The 20,346-nt window shown below is 40.9% G+C and overlaps 1 protein-coding gene across 5 annotated transcripts in view; it reads left to right on the top strand.

The window, feature by feature from the left end:
* The first annotated feature begins 1,265 nt into the window (after nucleotides 1-1,265).
* Nucleotides 1,266-20,346, top strand: part of BMS1 (BMS1 ribosome biogenesis factor) — a 43,119-nt gene continuing 24,038 nt past the window's right edge. For 2 of the 5 annotated variants that reach the window (XM_039481637.1, XM_039481632.1), the window contains exons 1-9: nucleotides 3,002-3,138; nucleotides 4,996-5,239; nucleotides 5,649-5,839; nucleotides 8,886-8,965; nucleotides 12,106-12,294; nucleotides 13,155-13,297; nucleotides 14,994-15,115; nucleotides 15,756-15,952; nucleotides 16,654-16,793. In XM_039481637.1, coding sequence (XP_039337571.1) covers nucleotides 5,064-5,239; nucleotides 5,649-5,839; nucleotides 8,886-8,965; nucleotides 12,106-12,294; nucleotides 13,155-13,297; nucleotides 14,994-15,115; nucleotides 15,756-15,952; nucleotides 16,654-16,793 — 1,238 coding nt within the window. In that variant the 5' untranslated portion in view covers nucleotides 3,002-3,138; nucleotides 4,996-5,063. Of the gene's footprint in view, nucleotides 1,339-3,001; nucleotides 3,139-3,217; nucleotides 3,297-3,652; nucleotides 3,803-4,995; nucleotides 5,240-5,648; nucleotides 5,840-8,885; nucleotides 8,966-12,105; nucleotides 12,295-13,154; nucleotides 13,298-14,993; nucleotides 15,116-15,755; nucleotides 15,953-16,653; nucleotides 16,794-20,346 lie in introns of those variants that run through there. The other 3 variants (XM_039481634.1, XM_039481636.1, XM_039481635.1) reach the window with 3 other exon arrangements.

Here is a 20,346-nt window from a genome sequence, read left to right as displayed (position 1 = left end):
ATATAGTGTATACGGGGAATTGCTTTCTTCTCATTGATCAGTCCTGTAGTTTAAATATGAAAGCAGAGTTTATGGTTACTTCTCACAGGCATGCATTATCTCAAGACCAAACAGAATACATGTTTTTCCACACACAGAACATTTAGTAGCAAATATCCATGGCACACTTCAGTGCTCTATCCAAATGATCTGACAATCTAGTGTGAATTATTTGTCCTCTCCCTTTGTTGCAAATTGCATTTATCTTAAACTGTCATGTCTAGCATGAATTTCATGATAAGGAAATCTGCCCAGACTTGTTCAATACCAACTCTCTCCTTTCTTATAATGCTATTTTAAAGACTTTCCACAATCTCTTTTTAGAAGATTTTATTGAATTACATTTACTGCTTGCAGAACTCAGACCTTTGGAGACCAAAGTCTTATGGTTATTTACAGCACAGGTGCAGCACAGGCACTGACATTACAAGCTTCCCCCAGGTTTGTATGTCCAAACTGTCAGAGCTCTGCTCTTCAGGGACTAGCTCAAAATAAGAGTGGGTAGATTCTGAGACTGGCAAGAAAGATGCCAGTTAATGCCATTTGTGGTAGTGGTTTTGGTGTAGTGAATGTCTTGTCTACTGGAAGCTTGATTGAGACTGACTTATTTCACATAGAGAGATGGGTAATATCTTTTATTGGACCAACTTCCATTGGTGAGAGAGACAAGCTTCTGAGACACAGAGCTCTTCTTCAGTTCACATAGGTCATTGAAAAAGAATTAAATGGTAACAAAAGTTTTTCACTTACTAACTTGGCATGGATTCAAACTGGTAAATTAAAGGTAAAGATTCTGTAATCTGTTGTCAAATCTCTGAGCCATTCAGTCCCTCATTTTCCACCTTTAACATACATTCTTGTCTTCTCAGAAACCATAGTGAAACCAACTGGAAGCTTGAGGACCCTTATCCCATGCAATCTCTAACACAAGCCACCCACCCTAATCTTCAGTAGCAGGACCAGAGGGACACAACCAACCTCTTGTTTTCTGGTAGCAGCATCACAGGGAAAATAAATACATGGCCTGAACCCCTTTTTAGCAGCTTTGCTTCCTGTATTGTTTTGCATAAGGCCATTCCTGCATTTTTTTTTGTTGCAAATTACTTCAAGAACAGCTGTCTCCATTTAATAAATCAGGGCCCCAGCCTGCACCCATTACTCTTGCAAATTCCTTATTAACTTCTATAGAAAATTTGCTTAAGTATGGTGTGAACGTTCAGATCTCTGATAAACAACTATTTCTTGCTACTCCCAAGATATTTAAAATCAGATGCCACATCTTGCTATCATGTACTTAAGGTATGTTGGATTTTGCCCCTATATGACACAATTATTTCAGTGTATAGTTTTAAAAAAAACCCTGCTGGTTTTCATTAATAAAAAAAGATTTTCTATACTCCTTGGAAATGTAAACAACATATAGTTATGTTTGTAGCAAGGATTATTTAAAAATAAGGTGGTGGGGGGAGATCAGGCAGATCTTTCATATTTATTTGCAGAAACACAGAAAAGATTCCTCAGGGGCTGACTCATGCAAACACAAATGTCTGCAGGATCTAGATATAAATTGGCAGTTTCCAGTTATTATTTAATCTATTTGTATTTCACTAGTATCTAGCGTCCCCAACTGAGATCAAGGAACCCATTGTGCTGGGTGCTGTATCTGAAGAGCTTACAGGTACCGCCTTGATTCCACAAATAAGCATGTACTTAACTTTATTTCCATTGATTTCAATAGGACTACTCAGAATTGTAAAAATTAAGCACGCATGCAAATGTCTGCAGGATTGGGGCCTAAATAGACAGAGCAGACAAAAGGAGGAAGGGAATTACTGGGCAAATCTATGTAGCTGGAGAGAAATGAGGCTTTAAACTTTTCCTTGTTCTACTATGATAGAAAATGTGGCACTTCACAGTGTGATTAAAATGGTGCTATAATCAGACTACAGAGAAACACCACTATCCTACACAATACTTTTTCCTCTGAGTCTTCCCTGCTAGTCCTGCAGATTTAATATAGAAGAAAGCTGGGTTCAATGGTGCTTCAAGTATCATTAACAAAACTGTCAACCGATCGCACAATCTTCACATTTGACACCAAAATTACAGCTTTATCACCAAATCTGAAGCGGAGTTTGCAGGACTTTTAGCTCGAAAAAAAATCTTTTGACCAAGGAACTCTGATATAGATTAAGAGAATAAATATGGAAAATCATACCATTACAGAATCACTTTTCTGACTGCTGTGTCTCACTTTTAACAGCTATTGTGAAAGTAATAAACATTCCCTCTGGGAATCTTCAGCCCATATTTAAATGAAAATACATTTTGTTTACAGGTCCCTTAAAATTTAAGTCCCATTCCTGAAGACTTAAACACCTGCTTACCCTTCCCTCTCCCCGCCCCCTGAATAGCCCTGATTAGATTACCTCAGTGGGACTATTCACATTGCATAAAGTTAAGCAGATGCATAATTATTTACAGCTCGAGGGCCTTAACTGTTGAATCTCAGAACATAACATGAACAAGATTTGCCACGTGCCCTTTTGACGAGTCAACTTGCAAGTCACGTTTTGTCTGAAAATGTCCAGCTCCTGGGTTGTTACAGCGCTAGTCCCGTTACAGTAGCAGGCGTGCTAAAAGGGAAAGAAACTAGGAAACAACCCCACAACCAAGTCTATATTTTGCCGGTGTGTGAACCGCGGGCGCTCAGCACCTCCGCTTTCCTGGAGCCGTGCACGCAGCCACCAGGGAGCTGAGCAGGCTCAGGGGCCGCATCCCAAACGCCCTGGCTGCGGCTGCGGATCCCGGCGTGACCAGCCCGCGGCCCAGCTGCCAGAGGCGGCGCCCGGGAGCCGATGGGGAAACACCGGCAGCGGGGCTCTGCCCCGGCCCCCGGCGCAGTCTGTGGCAACGCCCCCGGGGCGGGGTCAGCTCCTCGCCTCGCTCAGTCTGGGGGCGCCTCTCTCCGCTCCCTGCCTGGTGTCACCGCAATACCCGCCCCCCCCCGCTGTTTCCGGGCGGGAGCAGTTGGGTAGGACGCACTTCCGGCCTCGGCGCCCATGCGGAGTTGCTGGAGGTACCGGAGCGGCGGCGGGGGTAGGTGGGATCGCCAGGCGCTGAGCCCCTCCGCGCGCGGGCCGGGCTGCGCTGCGCGTCTCCCTGCTCCGGCGGGCGGGTAGCTGGGGCGGGCTGCCCCGGCGTGTCCGCGGCCGGATCCTGCTGCGAGGGAAATCAGGGGCTAATCGCCCGGCGGGGGAGGGGGGGTGAGGATCTGACCCCCCCCCCGTGGGCGGGGATTTGGGTCTGACCTCAGCCCCTCCCCCCAGCTCATTTCCCCCTTTGGGTGAAGAAACCTGCCTCAAACTCGGGGGAGCTGTTGGTCGCGTGGCCATAGCCCCACAGGGCGCTGAGAGCGGGGCCCCTGTCGCGCCCCTCAGGCTCCAGCTCCGCCGCTGTCAGCCCTGGCCGGCCCCATCCTGCGCCAGGCTCCCCAGCTCGCGCGGGAGCCGCTGTGGGGTCTCTTCCAGCTCCGCGCTGATTCTGCGTGGGTGGGCTGGTCTCCCAGACAGCCCCGCTCCTCAGTGAACCTTTGTGCCCACGTGGGGCCTTGTTGTCTGGGTTGGGACTCCCCACTGGCAGAGAGGCATCGGGCTTGTATCGGAGGCCACCCCAGCAGACTCGAGTCCTTGCAGATCCCGTTGTAGGATTGGGGCCTAAATGTTAAACGTGCATTTTATCAGCGACTATTGCAATACTAACTGTAAGATTGGCAGCAGTATTTTGCAACATATGGACTAGTAGAAATAAAGTTAAACATTTGCTGTATGTCTGGATGAGAGAGTGCTACTACTGCTGTTTAGCAGGGCTTTGGAGCGGAGCAGTGGAGCTGCAGGTTTTTGCCTGGAGCTCTAGCAGAGCTGGAGCACGGCTCCAAAGCCCTGATGTTTAGTTAACTGGTTTTAATGGAGCCCAGTGATTGTAACTTTTTATGTTATCCAGGGAGTTGAAGCTGCCTAAAGAAATCTTTATTCCTGATACACTTCACAATTCATGCTGATTATAAGGCATTGATGATCTTCTGGTTAAAATACAGGACTAGGAGTCTGGTTATCTAATGAAATCTGTCTGTGGATTTTTTTTCAGAGCCATGTATTTTCATGGTAGCTAAGCACTGGCCTTAATAGACAATTCTTCTTGCTTTGTGTGTTTTGATCATTTCCTTTCTGTTCCTCAGTCGTCTTAGTAGGATGCTGTTTCTCAGGGGATGACTTATTGACAATGTAGGGCTTGCATTTAGATCTGAACACTGTTAGGGGTAGTGTCAGCTTAATGAAAAGAGTTCCATAGTTGAAGTCTTCCTGCTGAAAATACTTTGTCCCTTGAATCACATGTGGAAGATCTGAAACATTTATCCAACACACTTAATCCAAGAACTAAGCCTACTTTCCAGACTGAACTGTGCCTGTCAGTGCCCAATACCTTGAGTCTCACCACTTCCTGCCTGGTCTCCCACTTATTGAATTTAGCCCTCAATTAATGTAGGGCCCCACCCCCACTCTTCACACACAGTTACTTGAATAATTTTGCTTCATATAAATTAATGAATCTTGAGTCACTCCTAAATAAAACTGCTACTGCAGTCCATCCAAAGATAAATTAATGCTGGGCAACCCCACTTCTCCCAAAATCAGTTTATACTATCCTCACCCATAGATCTTTGCGGAGATGATGAGTCTTCCATGAACAAGGCCCTCTTCCACAATAATCAAAGAAATATTCAAGTGGCAACTTCATGTGTCAGAACTCACTTGAGTTTCCTTTCTCTTAGATAGGCATGCCCCTCCTAGAGGAAAATTCAGCCTTTTATGTCTTAGGTGAAAAACGGGTATATAAATAATGCTGCTTCTCTTTTTTGTGTATGCTGTGTAATAAGTGTTTTTTTCCATATGCCAGCTATGCTCTGTATCATTGGCAAAAGCAATCCATTTGACACTGGTGACAGGTGATCTCTGAGAAAAGAGATGGAGGAAAAGGACAGGAAGAAGCACCGTAAGAAGCACAGTGGGCCAAAGGCTGACAAAAAAAGGAAACGTCATCTGAATGATCTAGGACTCGGAGATGATGAGGATGCTCGGAAGAGAAACCCAAAGGCCTTTGCGGTCCAGTCTGCTGTGCGGATGGCCAGAACCTTCCACAGGTATGGAGTCTTTTTAGAGCATGATGGATTTTTTATTTTGTTTTCCCCAGTAAACTCATTTTTAGGTGCTGATAGAACTGTGTTTTGTGAATTAGGCTCTGACATGCTCATACAGCTAACATGGTTTACCACATCCACACAGCAATATATTTATTCTCTGTTATAAATGGGGCAATAGTGTGGGCCTAACTGGGTCTATCATGCTGCACTACTGTGTTGGTCTGCATTATAGGAAAATCTGTTTAGCTCCTTAGTCTATGGGAGTTGTGCATCTCTATGTGAATAGCTGAGTCCTTAATGATTACACCTCTGTGAATGAGTCTCTGAAACACTTAGCACCTTAAAACAAGTGTTCTAGCTTTTTTATAACTTCACACTAAACTTTTTTTATGAATTTCTTCATAAATAGGACTCAGGATTTGAAGACGAAAAAACATCATATTCCGGTAGTTGACCGAACTCCCTTAGAGCCTCCTCCTGTGGTGGTGGTCGTAGTTGGCCCTCCAAAAGTTGGAAAGAGCACTTTAATAAAATGTCTGATTAGGAACTTCACGAGGCAAAAACTGATTGAAATACGAGGTCCTGTAACGATTGTATCAGGTGAGAAGAAAAAAAAAAAAAGAAACAAACTGCTGTTTGATACACAACATGTAGGATTTGGATAAATAGTGATAAACAGAAGGGTGACTTGATCTTAGCACATGTGTGTGTGAGAACATGCACAATACATTTTGTTGTGACCTCACATATTTAAGGTATTGCAAACAGGCAGTATATATTGATACAATAATCTAAGGAAACTCAATTTGAAAATATCTTTTAAAAAAGAATTAGTTAAAAGTCATTTAAGGCACCACTCCCCTTAGTCATTTTTGTAGTTTATAATCACACTTTCCGATTTCTTTTTGTCTCTCTCTGTTGCTGTGTGGAAAAACACAAGCAAACGTGAGAAATTGACAAACTATTCACAAAGTGATGTGATATATACACGAAGTAAGCAAATATTTTTCTCTTATTTTTCAATTGCAGTAATTTTAAATGTTGTTTGTAAAAACAGCAGGTAAATATTTTCTAACAGATGCCTGGCTATCTTGTGCCTTAAAAAATAAGATACTTTCCTTGTCATAAATTTTTAACAAATTTCAGCTATGCATTACCCATACAAAAACTTATGATGATATAATTAAAGTTGCAAAATCAAGCATCCAAAAGTTAGGATATGCCATAATTAAAGTTATCCAACCTTTGTGCATATTAATTATGATATAGTCTTTTAATTATATGATCATATACTAATTTTTCCACAGGACCCCATTTCAGCACACAGTGCTCAGTTAATCAGTGTTTTGTTTTCTTCTCGTTCAATGTGTGGTGCCATGCCTTATTTACTACATGCTATTCAAACCCTGTTCTGAAGACACAGTATTTAATTTCTTCATGGACATTTCTGTGGCACTCATCACTATGGTATCTGAAGCCTTCACAAATATTACTGAGTTTATTTTCACAACACCCCTGTGAGGTGAGGGGAACAAGGTGGTATTGTCTACGGCACAGATTAAGGTCAAAAGTGTCTATTGATTTTGGGTGCCCAATTTGAAATTTGAGTGGTCTAATTTTTTGAAGTACTTTGTACTTTAAACATATAAAATCCTAAACCCATTGTCTTCAGTTGTAGCTGAGTTCTCCACACTTCTGCAAGTGCGGAACCCCTAGTCTCCAGTCAGGCCCCCTAAAGTGAGGAACACACAATTAATGACTACTTGTGAATAATTTGGTTTAAGTGGCTTGATTAGCGTTGCATAGGAACTCTGGTAGAAGTGGGGATAGAACCCAGTTTTCTGGGGCAGCATTCAACTGCCTTAAACTTTATCCTTTCTTTGTAATCTCTGTCAAAGTCAATACACACCCGCTTTCTTTAAAAATGAAACAGGGTTCCTATAGATAAGGTTCTGAGTCTGTCACGGAGGTCACAGGTTTTGTGACTTTTGCAGTGGCTGGTGCTGGCTCAGGGGCTGCGTGAGCCCAGCAGCCCCTGGGCCAGCAGCAGCAGTTTGGGTGTGTGGGAGGGGGCTAGGGGTTTTGGGAGTGTGGGGGTGGGGCTCCCTTGCAGCTTCTAGGTGGCGGAGGGGCCAAGGGGGGCCCTCTGCCCTGCACGCTGCCTGCACCCACAGGCCCTGCCCCTGCAGGTCTCACTAGCTGCAGTTCCCAGCCAGAGGGAATTGTGGCAGCCAGTGCTTGTGGCGGAAGCAGTGGAGCTCCTGTCCTGGCCCCTGCCTCCACCTTGTAGGAGCTGCAGGGACGCAGAGCTGGGTAGGAAGGCCCTGCCTACTGGCCCTGCCAATGCCCCCTCCCCCACCCTCATCACCAGCGGGGGTCTCAGGTCACATCCCCCAGCACCCATGGCACTCTGGATTCCCTCTCCATCTTCCTCCTCCTCCCCCCCCCCCCGGCCGAAAGAACCCGGGGCTTCCAACCCAAGTTTTAGTCATGGGGTATTTTTAACAAAAGTCATGGACAGGTCACAGGCCCATGAATTTTTGTTTACGGCCCATGACCTGTCCATGACTTTTACTAAAAATACCCATGACTAAAACGTAGCCTTACCTATGGATAACTCTCATCTTCATTACTCAGTCCTGCTCCATCTTTAGAACAGGACTCTAGCCTGTGGACCACGTGAGGCAGAAGGCCTGTGGAAAAAATAGTATATGATTATGTAACAGACTGTCATAATAGAACCTTGCAACCTAATCTGAATTTGTCAGAACCAGATTACAAGTGCCTGCCTCGGGCCTGGTCAGATATGACTTTCCTGAACATTTGAACTTGGGTCTCCTATATTGCAGGACAATGCCCTGACCACTGGGTTGTGGGTTATTCTGGGGAAGGTGTTCCTGACCTCTCCTGTTTTTCTTTTTTATAAATAATTAGTCATTGGAGCATGGACTAGAACTTGGATCTCCTACATCCCAGAGGAGTGCCTTAATCACCAGACTAGAGAGCCATTCTCACTTTTTTTCCTGGCCAAATGACTGCTGATTATCATTATGAATTACTGTGATTTACCACTGTGGATGACATTGAATAATCATGGAAAATTTCAGCCCAAGTGGTTAACGTTTGGCAAAGTTACAAGCAACTGAAAAATGCTTATTATAAAATGAGTAATATCAGCCAACCAGAAGAACCAGGGAGTGCTCCCAGCGCTGCACCCCCCTCGTCATTAGGAGTTTAAGAAGTTTGAACTGGGAAGAAAATGTTGGCTAATCTAGTCCATCCCCTCTATTATTGGAGAGCAACCTGTAATCCAGGAGAACAGCTGCACAATAAATCAACACAAAGCCAACAGGAATTTAAAATTCTGCTGTCTCTGTGCGTTTAATCTCCCTGGCTGCTCTTCTGTTGGATATTTTTATAGGGAAACAAATTTATCTATGAAAGGTGGCATTACTTGGTTTGATCACTAACAATAAATACATCTGAGTAGCATTCCAATATGTAAGCATAGCTAATTAGGGAAGTCAACTGTATCAACACAGTATTGTAGCAGGATTGATGAAACAGCTGAGACCATTGAGGTTAAGATAAAATATCTTTAGTTCGTTCACTTTGGTTTTTCCTTAAATTGGCATTTTCTTCACAGGTAAAAGGCGTAGGCTAACCATTATTGAATGTGGATGTGACATAAACACAATGATTGATCTGGCTAAAGTTGCAGATTTGGTAAGTCAGCAATTGTGGAAATAATACCTTTGCCTAGATCACACCTACAGATCATTGGCCTGATCTTTACTCCCATTGCAGTCACTGGTAAAACTCCCTTTGACTTCTGTGGGAGCAGGATGGGTCGCTAAAAGGCCTAATTTTCTGGATCAGTCACTGGAACTAGACCAGATGTAACAGGATGGAAACTGCTTTTGAATGTCTACGTGACCCTATGTTGCCCATTGTACTTCTGAACCTTAATGAAAAATCTCTTAATAAACCAAAATGGAACAGCAATTCTATGCTAAATAAATCCCAATTCATCTCTGTTGATATTTGAAATGGTTTGTTAAAACATAAGAACATAAGAATGGCTGTAGTGGGTCAGACCATAGTCCATGTAGCTCAGTATCCTGTCTTCTGACAGTGGCCAATGCCATGTGCTTCAGAGGGAATCAACAGACCAAGCAAACATCAAGTGATCCATCCCATCATCTACTTCCAGCTTCTGGTAAACAGAGGCCAAGGACACTCGAAGGATGGTGTTACATTGATAGATCTATCCACCATAAGCTTATCTAGTTCTTTTTTGAACCCTATTATAGTTTTGGCCTTCACAACATCCCCTGGCAAAGAGTTACTCAGGTTGACTGTGTTGTGTGAAGTACTTTTTAATCTCTCCTTATATGGAAGCTGTTCCATACCCCAATAATTTTTGTTGCCCTTCTTTGTACATTTTCCAATTCCCATCTCTTTTTGAGATGGGGCGACCAGATCTGTATGCGGTATTCAAGATATGGGTGTACCATGGATTTATATAGAGGCATTATATTATTTTCTGTCTTATCTAGCCCTTTCCTAATGGTTCCTAACATTCTGTTAGCTTTTTTTGACTGCTGCTGCATATTGAATAGATGTTTTCAGTGAACTATCCACACTAACTCCAAGATCACTTTCTTGAGTTGTAACAGCTAATTTAAACTCCATCATTTTGTATATATAGTTGATCGTTTTCCAATGTGCATTTCTTTGCATTTATCTGCTTTGAATTTCATCTGCCATTTTGTTGCCAAGTCACCCAGTTTTGGAGATCCCTTTGTAACTCTTTGCAGTCTATTTTGGACTTAACTATCTTGAGTAATTGTGTATCGTCACCTCTCTGTCAAATTTTGCTACCTCAGTGTTTGCCCCCTTTTCCCATATCATTTATGAATATGTTGAACAGCACTTGTCCCAGTACAGATCCCTGGGGACACCACTATTTAATTCTCTCCCTTCTGAAAACTGAACATTTAGTCCTATCCTTGGTTTCCTGTCTTTTAACCAGTTATTGATCCATGTCTCTTATCCCATGTCCGCTTAATTTGCTTAAGAGCCTTTGGTAAGGGACCTTGTCAAAGGTTTCTGAAAGGCTAAATACACTATATCTACTGGATCACCCATGTCCATGTGTGTGTTTGACCCCCTCAAAGAGCTGTAATAGAAGAAAAAATTCTTGAATGATCAGATTGTTCACTAATGTGTGGAAATGGAAACATACTGCTACATCATTTGGGTTCATCTGATGCATTCTAGCTGGTGAACCTTGGAGTTGAAGGTCTGAGTGCTGCAGTCAGAGTGTTTTCAGATGAGAGCCTCAGTTCTGGAATTTACCTCCATCTTTGGTCTTAGCATATCTGAGTCTGTTGATCTTCAGGACAGAGTGCAAAGCTGACTTGTCTACTCAGATTTTTTGGCTGAGCTAGTGGATATGGAATATATTTTTGCTGATAGTTGATTGTGGGGTTATTTTTGGCCATTGCTGAAATTGACCAGCTAATCTCAGTAGTCTTCTACTGTACACATGTTCTATGAGACAATGAGATGCCTTTAAAACATAAATAATAGATATGGTATATGCCTGAAGTTATGAATGTGTGTGATGGTGTGAAGCACTATATCGGTTTGATTGTCACAAGGTTAGGAGGATTTAATTACTGACGGAGCCATAAATCATTAATCCCTTTGCATCTTAGGGCTTGTCTACACTTATGATTTAGCTGGTCTACTGAAGACCCGCTAAATTGGCTGCCGATCTCTCTCCCCTCGACTCCTGTACTTGACCTGATCAAGAGGAGTAAGGGGAGTCGACGGTCGATGTCCCATAGTGTGGACTCCGTGGTAAGTAGATGTAACCTACGTCAATTTGAGTTACACTATTCACGTAACTCAAATTGCGTAGCTTAGATCGACTTTTCCCTTTAGTGTAGACAAGGCCATAGGCTCCTTGTTGTTGAGGTGCTAATTGGCTTTGCCTCATGTTCATGTGACTACAGGAGACGGTTATCCTATGTCAATGTTCTGCTTGGTTATCATCTCTCAGTGACACATTACAGTAATTGCAACATATGAAGGAAGTTTGTTTATCTCACTTGTACCAAAGATCTGTTTATGATCTTAGATGCTCTAGTCCCTTAAGGCATTAAAGCAGTAGTCTCTTGAGGTAACCTAATCTTTGGTTGCATTTTTCAGATACCCAAAACAATCAGGGCCTTTATCTTTACTAATTTAATCAGACATTCCTGCAAATATTGATAAAAGCTCAATCTTGCATGTTTTAAGAGGGGACAAAGTTTGTTACTTGAGGAGGGCCAGATTCCGATACTCTTACTCCTGTTCAGTATTATCTTACTCCTCAAAGAGCCTCATTACTGTTTGAGCAGTAAGAGGCTCTTAACTAAATAAGGATCTGTCCCTCATTGCTGGGACTAACACTGTTTTTGAGGAGTGGGCAGGGGAGGGAGGGAGGTGGTGATTGTGCAGAGGGATACTTTTGTTCTGACTCTTGTCTGCGGGTGGTTTTTTTGGTCCTGTAATTTTCCTGGAGAGAGGGAAGCAAAATGAAGAAAATTTTATAAATGTATATAGATTTAGGAGAGGGGATTTGATTTCTTAGCCTTTTCTAAAGTAAGAAGGGCTTAAGACACAACTTTTAATTTAAAAGGCCCCAGTTGTCTCTCTAGGTTGTGTAAAAATCCTTGGGAAGACTGCCTGACTCAGTCAACACAGATTGGATGAAAAGTTGGATCCTGTTTAAAAGCATGACTATTAAATTAGTCGAAGATGCTGATGAGGGCATTTCAATAGCACCAGAGTAAATTGTTTTCATTCACTTTCAGGTTCTTATGCTCATTGATGCCAGCTTTGGATTTGAGATGGAAACGTTTGAGTTCTTGAACATCTGCCAAGTACATGGCTTTCCCAAAATCATGGGTGTCCTTACCCACCTGGATACTTTCAAGAACAACAAGCAGTTAAAGAAGACCAAAAAGAGATTAAAACATAGATTCTGGACAGAAGTGTATCCGGTATAATACCAAACAGTTATTTTTCATAAATGTTTGAACTGTGGAAATTGATTAGGGGTAGGAAAAATATTCAAGTATTTAAATACAGAGGAGGAATAGCTCAGTGGTTTGAGCAGTGGCCTGCTAAACCCAGGGTTGTGAGTTCAGTCCTTGAGGGGGCCATTTAGGGATCTGGGGCAAAAATCTGTCTGGGGCTTGGTCCTGCTTTGAGCAGGGGGTTGGACTAGCTGAGGTCCCTTTCAATCCTGATATTCTGTGATTTGCATTTGTTTGTTCACAAATGTTACTGAAAGAGAAGACTTTGCTAGTGTAGCATTTAGTATTGAGACTCAGCTTATACAATCTTTCTTTCTCGTTCTTGAAAATTAACTTGTGTAATTGAGCTCTACCACCAAACAATAGATCTGTTACAGCACTAGAGACCAATAGTCATTCACACAAGTAATGATGTGGGTAAGGGGTTGCAGGATCAAATCCTAGATTCATAAAAGGCAGATGGTGTTGCTTTGCAGACTTTAATGTGGTGTCGAGCAATGCTAATGTTGTGTAGCTTCTGTATTTGTGTTGTGCCTGCTGCTAAAAGAAGAAAAAGGGCATGGTTTCTGTGAAACATACATCTGCCTTTTAACGGATGCAAAAGGAAGTCTTTGCTGCTGTTGTGAGCCTTGCACACCTGGTGCCAAATTGTTGGGGATAATTTTTTGCCTTGATGAAGGGGAGATAATTAACAGAAATTAACTCAAATTTGTTGGAGGCAATTGTAACTTGTTGAATGGTGTCTCTTTCTTTAGTTTTAATGAGGTAGGAATTTAATTGGGGTAAGTTTTTTTTGTTAAACGTTTAATATAAATTTGATTTAGGGTGCCAAACTGTTTTATCTCTCTGGGATGGTACACGGAGAGTACCAAAAGCAGGAAATTCATAATCTGGGACGCTTTATCTCTGTTATGAAGTTCCGTCCACTTACATGGCAGACGTCTCACCCATATGTCCTAGCAGACAGGTATGTGGGTTTCTTTTTTCCTCAATTCTCTTTGTCTTCTGCACTCCCACCCCCATGTTCTGTTTTTATAAGACTGTAACAGCCAGTCCGTTGAGAGTGTGCCAGAGATTTGATAATGGCTAAGTTAAAGTTTAATCTCTTTTTTTTTTATTACTGACATAAATGAGGGGAAATCAGTGGTGTAAGAGGTGTATTTTCAATCCTGTGCATGTAAGTTTAGCCACGCAGCTCCACTCATGTCAGTATGAGGGAATGGTGTAATTTTGTCCCTGTACACTTCTGAAAAAAGGTATTTTAATAGCGCAGTTATGTAACTGTTGGGCATGCAAATGACCAATTTATTGTCTAGCTAGAATTTTATGGAATTATCAATTACTGTGGCAGCTGGTGCATAGTATTTGTTGACCAAAATGAGTGCAACCCCACTGATTTAAAAAATCAGTTATAATAATTTGCAATCTGACTTTCGTGGAGCTGAGGTCCCTTAAGTCAGTGGTAAACTTGCCTAGTGACTTCTGTGTAAGTTTGATTTGTTAAAAGACTTGTAGGATGAGGCACCAAATGTGTATTTAGAATGTTACAGGATACTTGAACACTGTCCATAAAACATTTAAACAAAATTGCTGCTTGATTATATTGAACTTCTCTGAAAGCACAGCATCCCAATAGCTTAGCAGCAGACAGTGAACATATCACTCTGATCTCTAATCACTGGAATGGCTCCCCATTGAATACGGAGTCTACTTCAAGGTCTCTATCCTGAATTTCAAAGGTCTCTATGGGATTGGCTCTAGCCACCTGAGAGATTGTCTCTCATTCTGTGGCCATGATCTCACACAGCAGCTAGGTTCCATTGGAACAATGAATCTGTCTACCAAAATGGGGAGGGGAAGCATGTGAGTTCTGAAGACTCAACTTTCAGAGGATCTGGACCTTGCTTGCTCTTGGAAGAGATTAACCAAAATCAATAAAAAAAACAAAACAAAACAACCTTTCTTCTTTCAAAGTCCCATTCATGCATAAATGAGTGGGGAAAAAACCTATGAACTGATCAGATTAATTTTCTTGCAATTTGGGAGAGAAGTAAAAACCAGACATTCTGTTTTTTGCTTTTAAATACAGGGGCAATGCTCAAGTGATGTGGTCAGAGGAGCACTTAGAAAGATAATACACAAAGTTCTCTGAAATGCGCAGAGCACATTTGGGGAAAAGAAAAAAAAATTATCTAAATCTTCAGTTCCAGTTTTAGGTGTTTGCTTAACATTATTGTACATGAGAGCCTAAACGTGAAATTGGCTAGAAAGTGACTATAAACAAAAATGAAATGGACTCAGCTGTTTTCCCTTTATGCCCCCAGAGAAAGGACGTATGCCCCAACTGTGAACACACATTTAATCTTTCAGAGGTGTAATATTAGATTAAATGTTATACATTTAAAAATAAAATTATCGTCTAAAATATTCAACACAGAAGAATCTTATTTAAAAAAAAATGACTTTAACATGACTTATTCTGTTCCTATTATCAAACACTGAAAATTCCAAATAATTAGATTATACAGTGTTTGATTTTTTTTTCAAATAAAGCTGCAATAATAGTTTAATGTAGCAAGTGCAACAATTTGCTTCAGTACTTTCTTTATGGAAGATGATAGTTGAGATAATATATTTCTAATATCTCTTCTGATATTCCCTAGAATGGAAGACTTGACAAACCCAGAAGATGTTCGAGTCAATCCAAAGTGTGACAGAAAGGTGTCACTTTATGGCTACTTAAGAGGGGCATATCTAAAAAACAAAAGCCAAATTCACATGCCAGGTAAAAGATAATTATTTTGCTGATTAATAGCTTGTAATGCTATTTCTGTCAAAGGGATAGTTTACATCTGTAAAAGACCACCATGCTGTAGTTAATATTTTAATATTAATATTTTGTAAAATTTTTAATTGAGAAATCTTCTTGCAGTGTTAAATCTAAACACAACAATGTAGTAGCATCGAAAACCAGAAAATGAAATTGATCAGTATAGATCTCTAGGATGATTGAAGTGTAAAAAAGGTAGTGTCAATAGTGAAAAGTAAGTTAGGCTTATTTAAAATGAAAAGTATCACGTAGTGTAATAAATGAATACTAATTAATAACGTAGTGATTTAAGTTATTTTCTTTTTACCAATGCTGAGATGACGTTAGTAATGAAGGCAAGTGTATATTTAAAGGAGTGTGTTGCCAATGATTTATAATCCACTAGCTGATTAACTTGTAGAATGTTTTCCAGACTTAGTGGTAGGTCTTAAAAGTATTGCATGTGGTTTATCTATGCAGTGTACCATTGATGTTAAATCACTGAATGCCGCAATAGAGCCCCTTTACCTCTTTATGGTGAATTGTACAGGGTTGTTGTTGTTTTTTTAAATCAGAGCTTTGTCAAAATCCTTTTCTTCCTTGTCCCTCACCCCAGGTGTAGGGGACTTTCCTGTGAGTGATGTGAGTTTCCTGCCAGACCCCTGTGCGCTTCCTGAACAGCAGAAGAAGCGTTCCTTAAATGAAAAGGATAAACTTATTTATGCCCCACTGTCAGGAGTTGGAGGTGTAGTGTATGACAAAGATGCTGTTTATATTGACCTTGGTGGAAGTCATGCTCATCAAGATGAAGAGGTAAGGAGAAAGTCTGTTTGTTTGAGTTCTCTGTTCTCCAGTAGAATATAGTTTCTGCCTAAAGAGGCAAAGCAATGGTGCTTGGAAACTGTTTGTTTAGTTTTGGTAATTTTTTTTTTTTAAAGAAACATCATTGACCCAAATGATATGCAAACATATCCTTATCCTTAAATATCTTATTTAACAACCTTTCTTTCTACAGTGATTGAGAAACAAAATAGTTTTTGGTTTTTTTCCCAATTTCCCTCTCTCAAAAGCTGTGGAAAACAACTAAGGAAGTAATTAATAATAAATACTTACATAGTTAATGCTTGGAAAGTATCTGAAGAGTAATGAGCTAAGTGTCATGCCATCCCTGAGAGCAGGGCCCATGTATTTAGTCTCGTTTTGCAGGTGGGGAAATTGAGGGAGAGTGGTTGTATTTCATCCAAGGAAGTTGCTCTCTGAGGCAGAGCTTGAACTTTTTCTGTGTCTTGTACTCAGACCATTTCAAATATTATGGTGCATGAGTTAAAATGATACTAAATGCACAATATGTTTGTACGCACTGGTAAGGAGCCCATCTCTGAAATTTGCATGGTTTAATATTGAGTCTGTTCCTGTTGCCCATTTTTAGGCAGTTTTAACAATTTGTTGATTGTTCAATAGACATTTGCATGATTGATCTGTTAAACAGAAAAAAAAATATTTTGGTTTGTCAGGAAGAAGTGAGACCAAATCATGAACTAGTCCAGAGCCTCATCTCCACACATTCCACCATCGATGTTAAGATGGCTTCAAGCAAAGTCTCTCTTTTCATGGACTCCAAACCATTAGGTTCAGAAGATGTGGAAAGCCAAGAGTAAGTTTTGAATTTTACCAAGCAGTGGGAGACTGAACGACTTGACTAGAAGAGGCATAATACAGGCAACAGCTTTGGCCACTTGTGTAGCTTAGTTAATAGCTGTTTCAGTGGGCTGATATTAAAGGTTTGTGGCTTGCTTGCATGGCAGATGCACAGAAAGAGTTTGGGAGAGGTTTATTGTAGAAGAGAAACAGGAGTACGGAGCTCTGAAACTTAAAGCAGACCTGTTTAAACTTCATGACTCTGTTCCCACACTTCCATTAGAACCGGATTAAGATGAGATAATCACACTTACTTTCAGTAGTGATTTTATCAGGGTTTGAACTTGTCTTCTGAGTTAAAAAGCACGGTTGCAGAGCTTCCTACTCTTTTCTGTAGCAGTCCTCCCCTAAACATGGAAAACATAATTCAACCTCAACTAAAAAATAGGTGGTTATGGGAGTAAGGATGCTTTAGGATGTGGACATGGATGTTTGTAGGAGAAATAATTGTAGGACAGGGGTATATTTGCTTTCACCTTTAGACATCTAGTTTTCCTTTTTTCTTGGACATTTCTATTTTTGGCATAGTAAATTATGATTATCCATTAGGTATTAACTTTTCAGAATGGAATAATCAGTACAAGGTTCTTCTTTTGTCAGGTCTTAAGAGGAAAATAAATCCAAGCTTTATTTGCACTTTCTCTGGTTAGTGTTGTTTCTCCTGGAAGATAAGTAATCATTGTTGTAAATATCATTGGTCTTTGTGTGAGCAACTCTGGGATTGCGGACTTCAAAGTGGTGTTCAGAATCTGCTGCAGGAGTATAATTATAGAAGTCAGTAATACCACCCTACAGATAGATTGCTTACCACTTCCCATTATAAGACTGTTTTCTGTTGCTTATAACTCTATTTAACTGTTCAGGCTGAAATTTTCCATGCTGGATGTCCATCTTCGACATTATTATTATTATTATTATTATTTATTATTTAATTTATTTTAAACTTTTGCTTAAACAGCTAAGCAGTTTCTGAGAAGATTAAGGGGAAAAATGTCTTGATCCTGTTTTAAAAAAAAAAGTCTTAACATTTCATAAAGAGATCCTTTAGTACCTCTGTTTTCTTTTAATGAAGTTTTTAGGATGTAATTTCTACATAGCTGCAGATGACTGATACATGTCTGTGATGTGTGTGATCAGTTTTTTTTGTTTTGTTTTTAGAGACAAGGTGGGAGAGATGATATCTGTTATTTAACCAACCTCTGTTGGTGGGAGAGACAAACTTGCAAGCAAGGTCTGGGAAACGTATTCAGGGCAGGTCTACACTTAAAATGCTGCACTGATGCAGCTGCGCCACTCTAGTGCTTTAATGAAGACGTTCTAAGCTGATGAGAGAGCTTCTCCTGTTGGCTTAGGTCATGTCTACATGTACAGCTGCATTGTGTCTGGTGAAGACGCACTGTGCCGATGGGAGAAGCTCTCCCACCGACATAGCGCTATCCATACCGGCACTTAGGTCAGTGTAACTACACTGCTCAGGGGTAGAGTTTAGGCCCAGGGCTCAGAGTGTCACAGCTAAATACAAGGTAGAACAGATTGTGTAGGGTAAGTAGTTAACACACATTTCAAGGGACTGTTCAAGAAGAAGTGGCCTGTTAACACCCTTCTGGTAGGGAGGAAAGGAAGGTGGGAAAGCAGCAATATAGGGGGTTGCTAGTGGGTTGGAGATTATTGTAAAAAGCCATACATCCAGTCTCTCTCTTCAGTCCGTGATGTTTAGTGTCTAGCAAAGTTATGCTCCCAGACTCGCCTTTTGAAAGTGTTGTGACTGATAGGTCAGATAAAGGGTGTTCACAGGCGATGTAGTGTTTTTGTCTTCCACCATTTTCCTGTGTGAGTTCATTTGAAAGCATAGTAATTGTCTGGTTTCACCCTGACATGGTTGCTATTGTGGCATTTAATTCACTGGATGAGGTACATCACATGTTGTGATAGGCATGTGTAGGCCCAGGGATCTTGAAAAGTGTGTTGTGCTTGGTGTTGATCATTGTAGCAATGGAAATATGTTCGCAGGTTTTGCATCTATTGTTCTGGAAGGGTCTGGTGCTGCTTTGAGTTGTATCCTGGTCTAAGGGGAGCTTGCTTCTGATGATGAACTTGGATTTTTAGTGTCTTGCTAGACTGTAAAACTCATGGACTGAATAGACACACTGGATTTTAAGGCTTCTTACAACAATCTATAACCTGCTACCCTGTATTCTGCCCCCCCCCCCCCAGTAGATCCTTCCCCTTTTCTTCTTATAACTGGAGGATTGTTCACCTTGAATAGTCCCTTGAAATATGAGTTAACTACATCTCTACCCCAATATAACACGACCTGATATAACACGAATTCAGATATAACACGGTAAAGCAGCGCTACGGTGGGGTGGGACTGCGCGCTCTGGCAGATCAAAGCAAGTTTAATATAACACAGTTTCACCTATAACATGGTAAGATTTTTTTGGCTCCCGAGGACAGCGTTCTATCAGGGTAGAGGTGTACTTATGCTAAATAATCTGTTCCATCTTGTCTTTAGCTGTGACACTCTGAGCCCTGGTCTACACTACAAAATTACTTTTGTAAAACTTACGTCTAATAATCCACACCCTTGAGTGACTTAGTTAGACCAACTCTGTATAAGGGCAGGTCTACGCTATAAACGCTGCTGCACCGATGCAGTGCTTTGATGAAGACACTCTAAGCCGACAGTGGAGTGCTGTCTGAGAGCTGCAAGAGATGGAAGTTATGTCAGTGAGAGATTCTCTTTGTTTGTGTGTGTGTGTGTGTGTGTAAGTGTAAGGTTAGTATAACTAGGTCACTCATGGTTGTGGATTTTTCACACTCCCGAGTGACATCATTACACCAAAGTAAGTGTTACCCCTGCTGGAATTCTGTGCCCCTCCCCACTGCAGAATTTGCACAGAATTAATGCTCCCTGCAGAATTATTTTTTTTTCCATTGTGATTATCATCAAAATGCTTACTTTTTCTGGAGCTGAATGCAGGAGCCTCAGCAGTGCAACATTTCCTCAGTCTTTTTTGTTGTCTGTTACAGATATAGTTGCTGACAGATATTTTGAAATAAATTGCCAAAATAATTGAAACTGGTGTGATTATATTGTGGTATTTTGACAAATAAAACATGCAGAATTTTAAAATATTGTGCACAGAATTTTTAATTTTTTGATGCAGATTTCCCCCAAGAGTAAAGTGTGTAGGGTAGACTGCCTAAGCTTTAAAGCATCTCTCACCAGCAGAAGTTAGTCCAATCAAAGCTATTACCTCACCCACCTTTTCTGTCTAATATCCTGGGACAGACATGGCTACAACAGCATTGCATACAACAATAGGTTTTTTTGGTCATTTATTTCTCCGTATAAAACAGTATTTATCCCCAAGTTAGAAAGGATTGAAACTCCATCACCATTGAACACAGTACATTTTTCCTTCCTTTAAAAAAAAAAAAAATTCACTGGCATAGCAACATGTGATACATTTTTGGTTTTTGTGAGGGTCCTGGGAGCATGGCAA

The sequence above is a fragment of the Mauremys reevesii genome, linkage group 7 (assembly GCF_016161935.1).
Source record: "Mauremys reevesii isolate NIE-2019 linkage group 7, ASM1616193v1, whole genome shotgun sequence".
In the NCBI taxonomy this organism is placed as follows: Eukaryota; Metazoa; Chordata; order Testudines; family Geoemydidae; genus Mauremys; species Mauremys reevesii.
This window is presented reverse-complemented; position numbering and strand designations above follow the sequence as displayed.